At 44.7% G+C, this 15,111-nt stretch overlaps 1 protein-coding gene across 1 annotated transcript in view; it reads left to right on the top strand.

The window, feature by feature from the left end:
* The first annotated feature begins 1,267 nt into the window (after positions 1 to 1,267).
* Positions 1,268 to 15,111, top strand: part of cdkal1 (CDK5 regulatory subunit associated protein 1-like 1) — a 367,816-nt gene continuing 353,972 nt past the window's right edge. Inside the window, exons 1-3 of the mRNA XM_056602814.1 lie at positions 1,268 to 1,447; positions 2,253 to 2,416; positions 3,562 to 3,674. Of these exons, the coding sequence (XP_056458789.1) occupies positions 2,259 to 2,416; positions 3,562 to 3,674 (271 nt within the window). The 5' untranslated portion in view covers positions 1,268 to 1,447; positions 2,253 to 2,258. The remainder of the gene's footprint in view (positions 1,448 to 2,252; positions 2,417 to 3,561; positions 3,675 to 15,111) is intronic.

The following is a 15,111-nucleotide window of genomic DNA, read 5'->3' on the forward strand; positions in this document are numbered from 1 at the left end:
TGGCGGGCCGTCTCGTTATCACCAGGAGAGTGATCGCGCCTTTACCTGTGTGTTAGTGACATCACAAGTGGGAATGTCCACCTAGATGTAATGCCGCCTTCAAAGCAGCTCAGAGGTTCAGAAGCTCTTGCGTGTCTTTACGTAAACCTTCCCTTCTTCCGAAATAAGAGTGTTCAGGAAACGTTCTTAGGCTAAAACCAGAAAACTTCAGAATGTTCAAGGCGACTTCCTCCGATCTTAAGGTCCCAACCTCCGAAATTCCCGGAAACTCAGACTGTTTTGAAGGCACCATAAGATGGATAGATCAGCAACATCTGAACGAGTTTAAAACTGCTTTTTAAAAGAATGGTTAATCACACTCACCTGGTGGCATAATATGTCCCCTTAAAGGGGACATATTATACCACCAGGTGTGAGTGTGATTAGCCTTACAAGCCGTCAGATTTTCGAAACGGCTTGTAAGGCTAATCACACTCACACCTGGTGGTATAATATGTCTCCTTTAAAAGCTAAACAGTGCTGCGCAGTACATGTATACGGCCACTGGAAGGTCTAAATGAAAGAGAGGACATGTCAAGTTAGAGTTTGAATAATCAACAATTCACTTGCTTCGTTCTAAACCATGAAACTGAGTAAAGATTTCCAGGTGTACTCAGTTGTAGAGATGTTTGGATTGGAGAGCTTATAGCGTGCGTTACATATATCTAGAGGGGGGTAGGGAGGGGAGGTTAGGATAGAGGGGGGTAGAGAGGGGAGGTTAGGATAGAGGGGGGTAAGGGTGGAGTACAATTGTTTTTAGACATTTATTTTCATTGTGGTTTTGTCGTCTTTCTTTTTTCTGTAAAGCACTTTGTAACTCTGTTTCGAAAAGCGCTGTATAAATAAAGATCATTATTATTATTATTATTATTATTAGAGGGGGGATGGAGAGAGGAGGTTAGGGGAGAGGGAAGAGGAGGTTGTAGGTTATTATATACAGTTAGGGTAGAGGGAAGGGGAGGTTATGTAAGCAGGGAGGATAAGGATGAGGTAGGGGGGAGGTGAGGGTGGTGGGAAGTGAGGGCGGTGGGAAGTGAGGGCGGAGGTTAAGTTTAGGTTTAGGTTTAGATTTAGGTAGAGGGAAATCAAAGAGTTCTGATCAAAGTGTTTATGCAATGCATTTTATGAATGCTTATTTATTATTGATTCCACATAGTTTCTCACAGTACTAAAAAAACGTACTCCTGCACGACATTACCTTACCTAAAACCTATATCTGAGAGCGCTAACACGGGCGCGCTCAGTTTGTCTCTCAGTTCGTTCCGTACATCGTATCCAAACAAGCATGGCGGCATGAGACTCCTGTCATCTCTGTTTTGATTGTTAAAATACATATTAATTAGTATTTCTGAAGAAAATAGCATCGAAAGTTTTCCTCGACGTAATTAACATCAACATTACGAAACAGGTGAGTTCCGCACACGGTCTATTTCGGACTGCTTACGTGTCCAAAAGGTACACACGTGGGTCAACTTGAGGTTAGCTATCAAGAAAGTAGCCACCTAGCTTGTGGAAGTTGTACTTCTTCCAAGTCATTTTTTAGCAGAGCCTCCGTAATATTGTTGCAGAAAATCCAATGGAAGTAAAAGGAGGCATTAGCTATGTAATTGTTAAACATAGAATCAGCCGATCTTTATAGAATAGGCAACTCCCTGGTCTATTCCACCTAGTGTGCATCATGTTGTCAGTGCTTATGATGTGCTGTATCTATATGTGATGTATCGCAATTAAGCACAACTCTCAAGCACATTCAAATGAAATTTAATGTATTTTAAATGCAACTCAAATGGATGGCATTGATTGCTATTGGGGGAATCTTATAGCCTGCACGGAACATCTCGACTGTAGCTGAGTAGATAAACAGACTGGATGTTGATGCCACACACAGTTGATAGCGTGGTCCCTTAATATGAATGCATGATGGACAACTTACCGTTGCCCATGTTAATATCTAATAGATTGTAATATTTAATAATTCATGTTTATTTAATGAACGTCTTGTATTTCTCACAAACCCTTCCCTTTCACTATCTTTTTTCTTTATTAGTATTCAGACAGTATTCAAATTAGTATTAAGAAAACCCTATATAACGCTCACAGGGTAGTTGATCTGGGGTTTTTCAAACAGCATTCCAATGATAACTTGACCAAAATGGCTGTGGATGTTGATGCTGCTGCTTGCTGCTGACCTCAGTATGTGTGTGTTCTTTCAGACCACAATGCCGTCCGCCTGTGATTCAATGATTGACGACATTGAGGACATGGTGTCTGCGGACGACCCCACGCCTCAGGATAGACAGAACGCTCGGAAGAGTATAATCCCAAGAGCCAGGAAAAGGAAAGACCAGCTCGTCCCCGAGGAACTCCAAGCAGACAGGTCCGATTTGTTTCGCAGTCTGATTGTTTTGATGTTGATTTAATACCCAAACTGATTTTAAAGGTCCCATGACATGCAACCAGGTGTGAATGTGATTAGCCCTACAATGCGTTTTGAAAGTCTGCCCCTTAAGACATAACAAGTGATCCACTTAGATGTCTGCTGGATAGATCAGTCTACCAGCCTACCCAGTGGACTGTAGCAAACGTTGCTCATCTATGCGTCACACAACTAGGGGGACACACCCACTTTTGATGTCATAAGGGGCAGATTTTCAAAACGGCCCGTAATCACACTCACACCTGATGGCATGTGGTGGGACCTTTTAAGGTAGAAAGAGATAGGAATCTTAAATTATGAGGCTGGCATAATTCAATGTTTTGGAATAATTAACTTCTTTACTTTTTCGGGCCGTACACTAAACAGGGATTGGTGTAAGGTTCATAAAAACCAACCTTTAAATCAATCAGAAAGCTGTGTGGATTGATACATTTTAGTGTAACGAAGATGCTCTGGTATTTATTTTGATCATCATTTGTATTTACATTTTAGTGTAAGGAAGATGCTCTGGTATTTATTTTGATCATCATTTGTATTTGTTTATTATCTTTTAAACAGTTGTCTACAGCACACATTATATAAAGATGAACCACAGATACAGTGAGAGAAGAGAAATATAGCTGGCCTTGCACACATTTAATCTGTTTGTCTGGCCTGTACATTTTGAGGTTAATGAGGATTTAATGTTATCCATTAAGTAATCATAATAGGGCATGGAAGCAAACAAACACATATATAATGCCAAACGGAGGAATTGCTATTTGAATCCTGCACTTTGTGTAGGAAGGAAGTGCTGAAAGCTTGTATTTCTCTCAAAATCAGAAATATTTGGAACATAACAATTATGCAATTTCATCATAGAAAAGTCATAGCTTTTCTACAAAATAATTAATAATTGATTAATAAAACCCATCTACTCAACAAAGATAGTTTTCTCCAATTTGATCAACACTGGAGCTTAACTTTTCTTATGCATTATATAAAAGACACAATTCTATTATTTGGTTGAACCAGATGAGTAACAAAAATGTTCTTCTCTCCAGACTATAATAATAACCCTATTGATATTGTGTTGTGTGTGGCAGCCTCATCCCCGGGACCCAGAAGATCTGGATGCGGACATGGGGCTGCAGCCACAACAACTCAGACGGGGAGTACATGGCGGGGCAGTTGGCTGCCAGCGGCTACAAGATGACCGGTAAGACCTGGTGCTGAGCTGGGAACCAACCAATGCAAACCGATGCAGCTGGGTGGGTTGTGTATGCTGTGGATCCCCTAGACCAGGGCTGGGCCTCCAAAGGCACAACTCTGTCAGTCACTCATGGGCCAGTAGTAGACACGATAATGTTACCATATTCTAATTTTGAGAACCTCCGTGGTCGATATCCTGTAACTCGACACGCCTTACAAATAGTGTGTCTGTGTTTTTCATCAATGGAAATTCAGATGAAACTTTTTGACTGAGGCTCCTGCCGTCTGTGGCCAATAATGAACTCAAAGTCCCTGTTCCTCTTGCTACCTTGTTCCACCGAGTTCAGGCGTGCCTTTTTATTTTCCATACAGTAGTGGAGGCATTTGGGTCATCAAATGGAAATGCAATGCACACTCCACATAACTATTATTAGGAGTGTATTATGTGTTTGTTTGTATGTATGTATGCAAGTCTGTCCTTCGATTTTCTCTACAAACAGTTCATCCGTATTGCTGAGGTCCCAAGGAAGTGCAGTGTTGAGTGTGAAGGTTTTTGGATGAATGGTTCTCGAGAAAGCTGCCACAATCAGCCTGTTCTGAACAGGCCCAGGGAAGTGCAGTGTCTGGGTGATGTTGTTTCGATGAGCGGCTCTCGAAAAAGCAGCAAGAAGCAATATGGGAGGCCAAAGAATCGTCCCGTTCCGAAAGCCATGTTTTGAATGGGCACTGACCTTATCCAACTAAAATGTAAGGGTGTTTTTGTTTGTGTGTGTGGTGTGTGTGTTTCAACCGTTCTTCCGATCAATTTCACACTTGGTGCCTGTATTCCTGAGGACCCAAGGAAGTGCCGTTTTTTGGAAGAGCGGTTCTGATAAATGCTGCCCGATGAATATCGTATATCTGAAATCTTTACAACATTTTTGTATCTGAATTAGGGAACATTGAAAGATGTGAAATTGTGTTTTTTACAACTTGAAATGGGAGGCCGATCACAATGGAGTTGAATGACGTTTTCAAAGTATAATAGTTCAATGTTAGGAATTCAATGCCTTTTACAATTCGAATCCTTCTGGCAGTGATTTACTTCCAAATACCACAGCTTCCCGTTTTCTCATGCGACAAGTGGCCAAAAAAGTTTTCATAGGCGTAGGTTGTCATATTACATTTAATTTAGCATTTTGCAGTACAACCAATCATTTTAGTCCTCTCAATTGAATGTATGTACCCTTAATTTAACGATCGCTGTCCAAAAACCCCATGATGCATTCTAATGTAAAAGCCCTATATGTTAAGGTTTACACTAGGCTATTTACTGACAAGGTGTTTAAAGGCCATGTTTCTTAACAAAACATTGCGCCATCATCCCCTTCCATCCGCAAGAAACGACATATAGCCCAGTTAAATCCAATTCTAATGTAGATATTGATCACAGTTACAGTCTGAAAGGAATTAACGGGCCATAAATGTATGACACCGCCCTAACCCTAGCCCCCCATAGGCCAGGAAAAACTCCCTTAATTAGCGAGGAAAAGATCTTTCAAGGAACGCTGGGTGGGGGATCCCTCCTTCCAGGGGTGGTTGGGAGTGCGATGGGTGCCATATTGACATCCATTGTACTAAGCAACTTTTCTATAGCCCCGCAAAACATCATGAAAAGCACCTATAACTAGTATGCCCCCCCCCCCCCTTTCTAAGGCCTCCCATGCCACAAAGCTTTTTGAAATGTAATTGTATGGCGATTTCATTTTTTTGTCCACAAACTTATGTGACCTCTGCATTGATATGAAAAGAAGACTGGGCTATGTTGCTATGGGTTACATTATTGGAAGGTGTGCACATACTAAATGCTATTAGGCAAAATTGGTATTTTGACAAATTATATCGGTACCATCAATTTACCTAAAGCCATGCCAATAACGATGGTTTTCCCCCAAGATCAGGTTATCTGCCCTTTAATTGCTTCATTGTATGGCGCAGTACACCTGTGTGACAGTATCTCTAGGTATGTGGGCGCTGCGGATAGTTAGCTCTGTTTTGATTGAATTTCGAATAACTGTAAATTATTGATGCCTTATTAAAGCAAGGCTGTCGAATTCGGTAATGTGTCAACTCGGTGGGACCTGAAATCTGCTAATGTGTAGAAGAAATATTTGATAACTTTGGGAGAGAGCTTGGAACAGCGGGACAAATGAGGTAAGATTAATTTAGAGGCACAGATGGCTGGGTGGATAGATGGATTCCCAATTTCAGATAAATTATACATGTCTAGGGACTACAGGATGTGGGTTGCCGGGGGTTACCGTCATCCGTACAGACGGGTAGATGAATGTTTGGATGGATGGAAGGATGGAGGGGCAGACCTACGAAGATAAATTGATGTATTTCAGTTTATGAAGCTTTCGGTGGCTGGACAAACACTGAATGGATGAGGGATTGAAATAACGGCTCTTTTGTCAGCTGATTAATGAGCACAGACGCTCAGAGTGCCATTGCTCAGTCATGCAGTGAACGTTCTTTGGAGGCACCATGTGTTATCAACCGCATGGACACTAGAGGGCAGTCTTGCCACATAAACTCACTGATATTGGTGTAACCTGCTGTCTGCTCATGAGGTTTTTATTTGTCTGTGCTTTTCCCATCTGGGATTAATAAAATACTATTTTCGTAATGTATAATCAGTCGAATTGTCACAGATAGGATATCCTCTTCATTTGTGGCTTGTTTATATTCAGGCTAGGTGTACAAAGACTAAATGACTGCATCAAAATCGGTGTGCATTCTGTATGATTACCATCAATAATGTGTGATTACTCGTAATCATACACAAGCCCTATTTCCCATTTATTGGACTGTGGTATGCGTGTTTACAAGCTCACTCTTTAATTACAACGGTAATACCAGAAGGCTGCATGTCTGTGACGACTGAGCAACACGCTGGTGGTCGGCTCTAGGAACCAAAGAGTAAGGTGCATTGTGGGTACGGATGTCGGGCCTTTTCCCACATTGCTGAAGGGAATTCTGGCTTATCTTCTCCTGCGGGTTTGCATATCATTTGCATGCTGTCCAGACATAACGTGAACTAAGGTTTCACAGCCCAAAGGTATTTTCTCGAGAAAGGGCATACATGTGTACGCAGTCCCCAAACGGCTGCCAAAACCCCCTGTTCCTCTTCTGATTCATGGCAGTCAAATATGTTCTTTGTCTCAATGTCCGCATGTGTTTGCATAGGTGTGTGCCCACATGTGTTTTTTCTTTGTGTCAGCATGCATCTTGCAAATGACTTCCATTTGTCTCCCGAGTTTGAAATCATTTTTATATGCTCCTTGGATATTTTGTATTTGGTCGTTTTTCTCGAGTGTGTACGTACGTGCACATGCTGCCGTGCACGCTAGAACGATATTAACCCCTCCGGCGTTGCTCACACTAAGGGGTCTCTACGGTAGTACAAGGACATTAATCACATGCTTCAAACATGCAAATTCGCAGACAACCCCCCCCCCCCCCACCCGCCCCATTCCTTCTGATACAGACAGACAAACACACACAGACCCACACAGACTCACACACACGTTTACGGTTTCCATTGCTCAACACCAGGACGGAGAAGGCGACACTTTGCCGAGCCCTGTCCCAAAGAGCCATCCTTCATCCACGGGACACCTCTGGCGTTTGGGGAGGGGGCGAGGGCCGAGGGTGAACTGTTCTACCGCGCACACAGACCCTTTCTTTGTTTTCACTCAACCTCAACCTGAAGCCGATGTTATCAGACCTAACCCTTAGCCTCTTTGGGTCCAGCTTGGTATTACTCTCTTAATCTTTCCATTTTGTCTTTTCTTTTGGTCTTACTCTTTTGTCTTGGTCTCCCCTTATCTTTTAACACGCGCATGTACGCACGGACGGACATACACACACAGACACACACACACGGGCGCAGTCACACACGCACATGCACACGCACAGAGCTGGAAGGCGTGCGTGTAAGTGGCTAGAGCTCTCTGGATCAAGTCAAGAGTTATCAGTTCATGGACGGTTTCACCTTCTATTTAAGAGGTTTAACAAATCAGGAAAAAAATAAATTGGCTTTCATGGGGATGTCAAATGCCTGTCTTCAGAAAGAAGCTATTCGAATCAGTCTGACATTTTGGTGGCAATGATTTGGCACTATGTGCACTAGCCCAGAGTGTGTGGTTTTACGTTAATGAACATGAACGTGACAATATGATGTCTGTGTAATTTGTAAATATGGCCGCCTCCGTTTGGCACCGGATTTGGCCCCAGGTGTGATGTCAATTCTGGGTTGTAAACCAATTATCATTGATTCGCCAGTAAGATAGCCAATCAAGTTGGGGCATGCTTAAATATGCGAAGCCGAAATGTTCTCAATTTGAAATGGAGGAAAGAAAAATGTAATTTTCCTTAAATCAACTTTGTGGATGGACATACAGAATGGCTATATTCCATTCATAATTTATGAGCAAATAATGTAAAATGGATGGATATTGTTAACAAATCCCGCCAATTGCATCAATAATTGATTCTTCCATTTTTTTAAGACTTTTTGATTTAACAAATCAAAAAGACAATCAAAAGAGCCAAGATAATGATTTGTACGTGTCAGTTTCCATTGAACAGGTTTAAACATTAGCTGCTCTGTTCCATCCCTATTGAAATGGGTTCCGCTGAACCAATAGCCAGTGAAATTCTGTCCCATGTTTTAAGAGAAACAAAATTGGCAGACTACTCCTGGCAGACTTTTTTTAAGCAGTGTGGCCATGTTTCTGTTCAGGCTTTCACTGTCTCCTGCACAAACCACTCCCACTCGCTCCAATGTGGGGGTGCGTTACTTTTTCTCCTACTTCTTTAAAACTTTGTGCGTTAAAGTCGAGATTTGTGCCAGGATCAATCCATGACCCTGCTATGTAACGCACAACATCCCCTTTTCCTCTAAAATAACTTGTTTCAGGTTTCGGTTTTCCTTGAATTCAGTTGTTCAGAAACTGTTCCAAGATAATCGTTAACTCTGAACACAGCTATTAAATGTCCAGAACGAACTGTAGAATTCACAAAATGTCGTTCCTCTTGCCTCTGTCGGGGAAAAGAGCATAGCGATGGAACAGTGATGTGGAATGCAAGAATGGGGAGCATGGTGGATTTCGGCTGAGACACTCTGACAAGCCAAGGAAAGTGTTAAGTGGCATTCAAGTCACAATGGCGGTAGCGGAGTCGCAACCGACCGTGCCCTTGCTTTCAATGGAGACGAGCGCTGAGGTGGCCAAAACAACAGCGTCCTCCAGATTTTTGCCGCTGAAACCAAATTCCACTTTGACCCATCTCAGAGCTGACCTCGAAGCACCCAGCAGCCAATCGTTATACACTGGGGCTGTCCCGACTCGCCGCAGGGAGCAAACATTGTTTGTGTTGCTAGGTTACTGAAGCGGTACAATTGATTCGGTTGAGCCCCTCTGAGCACTATGTTTGGGCTGCAACGAAATACAGCCGGACTGCTTGTATGTCCTTACCTACGGCTGATTACGAGAGCCAAACAGAGATAAGCACACTGCTAATAAAATCACCCTTTTGTATTTTCTTAACAACTGCCTGGTTCTCCGCCCACTCCTTACTGTACACAGTCGACGTCTGGTGCATTCCAATAAAACACGCTTCGATTTATTCCACCGCTGTGCCTTGCATAGTGGTGGACACCGAGCACACTGCCGCAGTTTCCATTGAACGGCTCATTCAGGGTGTGAGATGCACTCAATGAACCCAGATGGGGAGAAGTGAGGTAGTCTTGGAGGATGCTCACGGCTACTAACTTGAGCGGGCATTCTCGATGTGAAGACTGGCTGTATTCGGCACTGCCACACCGTAGCATGGGGTGGACGTTCAGAAAGACGTGTGTGGTTATCACGGAGACCCTGTGATGGTCAGACATTATCCGTAGCCCCCGAACGCTAGGGTCCAGCTTTGTGGCTGGAGAGAATGGAAGGCGTGCGAGGGACAAATGATTTGTTTGGCTCTCGGCCACCGCTTCCTATGGCCTGCTGTTCATCTTAATTGCATCATTGTCAGCATAGTGTAATGAAAGTGTTGAGACAAAGAAGGTGCTTGTTGCCAGCCCATATGCTCCAGTGAAATGACATCACCTTTTTTTTTGCTCCCTGTCTCTCTCTCTCTCTCTCTCTCTCTCTCCCCGTCTCTCTCTCACTACCCCTATCTCTGCCTTACCTCATTCCCTCTTTTTTTCAACTCGTCTGCCATTCGCACCACCCCGTATCCCCCCCCCACCCCCCCTACACATGAACGCACGTGCACCACACACACACACACACACCTTCAGACACTTTCTTTCTTAAACTATGACATCACCCTGCGTGAGTCGTAGTAGCAGTACCGACACTGGCATGTAGGCGGCAGTGTTGATCCACGGACCGAGGCAGTCTTACAAATCATGAATGCTTATGGGCGGGGTGTTTCATACTACTGAGGGCTCTGAAGTAACAGCTCTGCCATGCTGAATGGTAGCTCTGGTAGATTGCATGACACGTAATATTCCATCCGCTGCTCTGAAGCCAGGCAAGTTAACGTGGGGCAAAGAATCACAAATACCGGCCCATTACAGCTTGGTAATAATAATAGTTTGGTTGTATTATTACACTCTATTATTACTTATCATTACGTTGTTATTAAAGGCATCAAGCATGAGTTGTGTGTGAGCTGTGTAGCATTTTGCTAAGTTACATTGCGAATCCGTTTATCTGCAATGCAGTCTTTTCTGGAACATCCCTGTTGAACAAGACAAGTGCCTTCTGCTTCTTGAATGATTTTTTTTTTCCCCCCCAATACCGTCACTAACCAACATAACTTTAAGACTAGGAAGAAATGGCTTGACTTTTGAATTGGATTAGTCTTCCCGTTATTTCGGTTGATCACCACTTCAAGGCCACCCCATTCCATTTCATCGCCTTTTTTTTGTTGTCGTGTTTGGCTTGTATCAGCTAGTTTGTTTACGTCCTCTTTGTTAACACTCATTGCCTGTTCGGTGTTTCTACCTGCCACCTGCTGTTCCTCTTCCTGGCCATAGATGGCACTGTTTACCCATGGCATCTCAACCAAATGAACTGAATCTGTGCCAAACAGGGACTTAGTAGGAAGGCACTCATCTACAATCTTGCTCGCATACCCAAACAAAGAGACACAGATACGAGCAGCACATGCACGTGTTGACACACACACACACACACACACACACACACACACACACACACACACACACACACACACACACACACACACACACACACACACACACACACACACACACCACACACACACACACACACACACACACACACACACACACACACACACACACCCCTTTCATGAAAAGTCACACCAGCAAGTTATTATTGGTTTTAAGGCTGCCCGCACTCCCCTCCAAATCCTCTCACAACCTGCCGGGCTCACACACGCACACCCTCAATGTCAGTTATGATTTTACATACTGTACATATTATCAGCCAAATGAGTGCTCTCAGTTCCTGGTGGGGATACTGGCGGTTACAGGATGTCTTTTGTTTTTTTCAATAAAGAGGGCGTCTGCTGTTTTCAGAGTGATGTAAAACTCAATGAATCAGCAGGTGTTGTTTTGGATTGGAAATAATACTTTCTAAGAAAGAAACACGCATTTTGAAAAATGCATTTGTGTATCGTTAAATAATGACTTAACAGGGACTTTATTTATGGGTGTCTTGTGTTTGTTATGGGCATAAAAAACACTCTTGATTATTATGTTTTTCAGCCGGAAGCTTACTTTAAAATCCCACAGTGTAAACATGTGCAAAGAACACCTGTTTTTTCCTCAGATATCCATACGGTAAAAGAAACAGCCTATAAGAGAATCGCAGCATGCTGTTGGATATGAGGTCATGAAACTAATGCTCCTTTAATGACCACAACTCTTGCACTTGGGAGTGTTTTTAAAGCACCGCGGTTCTTGGGCTGTGCCTTATTGCAGTGGTGATGGGGCGCTATAGGGACAAACTGCTCCTCATTGGCCATTTATTGGAGCCTGTAAGCGCGCCGCTGTTGCATATCGCGCCGCTGCAGCTCTGTGTTAATGTGCATTACATCACAGCCACAGAGTGGTCCCGCTCCGTATGTGTGAGTGAGTGCGTACCTCTCGTATATGCCTCCTCATTCATAAAACGGGGGGCTGTGCGGCGGCTGGTGGGATTGGCTGAGCGCGTGCTACGCAACATTACATGCCGCGATGCTATAGCCAATTGAAAAGTTTCTCTCGTTCTCTCTCTCTCGTTCTCTCTCTCTCTCTTCTCGCTCTTGTTCTCTCTCTCGTTCTCTCTCTCTCTCTCTCTCTCTCTCTCTCTCTCTCTCTCTCTCTCTCTCCCCCACCCCTCCCTTACACACACATTACGACTCCCTGGCCCACATACATTTTGTGCAATCGTAGATATGCCAGGAACTTGTAACTCATAACCCGTATGCGTAGGAAGCAGTTTAGTCATCCAGAAGTCATCAGGCTGCCGACGATGCGCTGAGATCACACGCGCGTGTGTGTGAGACCCTTAACACTTTGTTCTTTCTGCGGGGAAAGAGGGGGAAGGCTCTGGAGTAGAATGGATTCCCTACCAGAGGGACATGGATACTGAGGAGAGAGATGGAGAAAGAACAAGGGGGAGATGATGGGACCGTGTCAGAAGAGATGGGGGTTGGGGGGGTTGGGGGGGGTGGTGGGGGAGGAGGGGGGGTGACAGATGAAACACAAAACGAGCCAAAGGCAGTGTAGGGCGAGAGAGAGGCACAGAGGGATGCTTTCCATCCAGAGCCTGTGAGAGATGGAGAGAGATAGACGGATGGAGATGGAGAGAGAGGGGGAGACGTAGGGAGTGAGAGAGAGAGAGAGAGAGAGAGTAGGGAGGAGCGGTAGATCCTGTCAACAGAGAGAGATGGAAGAAGCAGAATTTTTCTAAATACCAGGGCTTCCAGAGAGAGGCTGGTCTGCTTGATAGAGACGGGTATAAAACGGTGGTGGGTGAGCGTTGTGGATGGTTTGCGGGCTAAATAGACAACAATATTGTTGATGAAAGAAATCCTGCTTTTGCCGAATCACTAGTGACTAGACTAATTGAATCCCCATACACATTATGAAAAACAGTGATCAAACCATAGAATTTCCTCATTTTTGAACAACAACGTCTATATTTTCGGTCTCCATGGCTCAAAACAGAGTGTAGTCCTCAACAGGGGATGGGATGGTTTGATGATCCGGCTTGTTTAAACTGCGATCAATGTCCTTTATGAGGTGCTTTAGTACAGACCCAACCCTCGCTCACACTTATGTATATATATATATCTTCCGATGGCTCTTCATATATATCTTCCTCTTTGTCTAGCTTGGAGGTTCACTGTAGACCTCTTGCATCACTTATGAGCTTACTTCTAAGGCATTAAAAACGATGCATACATCACTTTCGTTGTTACATATTCAAGTATTACATGCTATGACATATTCATGTAATAACAATATTGGGCCCTTTGGTGGATTAAGTCGGGTCATAAAGGTACAATAGGAGCCCAGGCGATCGATACGCCGGGCCTAAATTTAACGGGTACGTAAGTACGTAAGAGGCATAAAGGGAGAGTAGGAGCTAAAGAGACGCACAGCAGAGAGTCCTTGACTAGGAATGACAGCTTTCGCAGGGCCGACGAGAATGCACGCGCGTACGAGTGTAGAATAAAGTTTAAGAGCCATAATGGTTAGGCTCTTTGCTGGGGCTGCGCTGTAAAACGTACACATATACGGGAGACTTTAAGGCTTTCAATTAATTTAAAGGGCAACAAATGGGCAAGAGAGAGAGAGAGAGACAGAAAACGAGAGAGAGAGAGACTCTGAGCGTGGGTGTATAATCCTACAAGGTGACCTCTGTGTATGCAGCACCCAGTTACCATTTAGCCCAGTCCCCGGGATTACGGTGTCTTGGGACCCCACACCAAGGGCACTGTATTCCCGTCTGGGGATTCCCTGGAGTAACGGGAATGTTTGAGCGAAAAATACATGTAGGAAATCTATAGGCATCCGTACCGGCATGAAACTGTCCGTGTTCGGATTGACAGGGGATTGACGTATTTTTTTCTTAAGATGACATTTTCTGAATTCCTACCGAGCAACCGTTGTAGGTATTAGTCCATATGGTTTATACCTTTTTTTTCAATATTTTTTTTTTGTTGCCAAATGTAGAGTTAGATGTCTCCATCTGCCAATTAGTTGAACCGAAGCACAGCGGGCGGAGGCCATTCTCTGGGAAAAAAGCAAGCAAGCAACTTTTACCGTATCATCTCCCGAGAGATTAGGTGATGTCTCCCTCTTATCTCAAACGGAGAGCGAGGAGGTAGTATGGAAAGGATGAATGGGGGGATTGTACAATTGTGTTCCCGTTTTCTTTCATATATCCCCCAGCCCCCCCCATCCCCGACCCCCACACCCCCTCTCGGCTGTATGGAAGTCGGAAAGGGAAGGATTTCTCTTCCCCTGTTCCCTCCGAGCTCCCCGCCCCCGATCCCCCCCCCACCCCCCCCCCCCCCAGGGGTGAAGCTTTTCCCCTCCTATTCCCTGCTGAAGCCAGCCAGCCGGCTCGCCTCCGTTATCCCATGGAATACCACCTGCAATCCATAGGGATTGGGAATACCCTGAAGGGATGTTATGGGAATATCATGGATAGGGCTGTGGGTAATGGGATAAGGCAGCAGTCTAGGGACGGCGGGGCCGGCTTGGGGGTGGGGGGGTAGGGGGGGGAGAGAGAGAGAGAGAGAGTTAATGGATGGATGAAGGGTAGTAAGGGTTAATACGATGGTGGGCGGGTCCTTGTGGGTGGGGGGACGGTATGTGGAGACAGACCGTGGGGGGGGGTTTGGGGGAGACCGGGGGTTCGCTCTCATGTACTGTGATGAGCCTTGAATCAAAGGGAGAGACATCTGCGCTGTGCTGGCAGCTATGGCCACAGTGGGATCCTTGAGGTTAGCAGACGGGGGAGCTGGAAGTCTCCTCTGGCAGGGACTCTTGTGACCAGCGGTGATCCAGACGTGGTGCGTTTAGTGGGGCCTGACACGCGGGGTCAGGTCAGAGAAGGGCCATGCATAATTGTCTTGTCTTGTCATCGCTTGAACCACACCATAGAGCCGTCGTCACAGTTTGATAATCCAGAACAGCCGATGAGAACGTGAGAAAGGATGATCCAGGTCCTTCATGGGATTGGAGTCGATTTGAAGCTCGAGGAAGCAGGGTTGGTTTTTAGAAACGCAAGATGAATGTTGGTTCCTTCCAGATATTGTCACTTGTCGAGCCGGCGCCTGTGGTGGCGTTTTGATGTCCCTGTTCACTATATTCCAAATAATTGCTCCTTCTGCCACTAAGATTAATGGGCTTC

The sequence above is a fragment of the Gadus chalcogrammus genome, chromosome 11 (genome assembly GCF_026213295.1).
Source record: "Gadus chalcogrammus isolate NIFS_2021 chromosome 11, NIFS_Gcha_1.0, whole genome shotgun sequence".
Lineage (NCBI taxonomy): Eukaryota > Metazoa > Chordata > Actinopteri > Gadiformes > Gadidae > Gadus > Gadus chalcogrammus.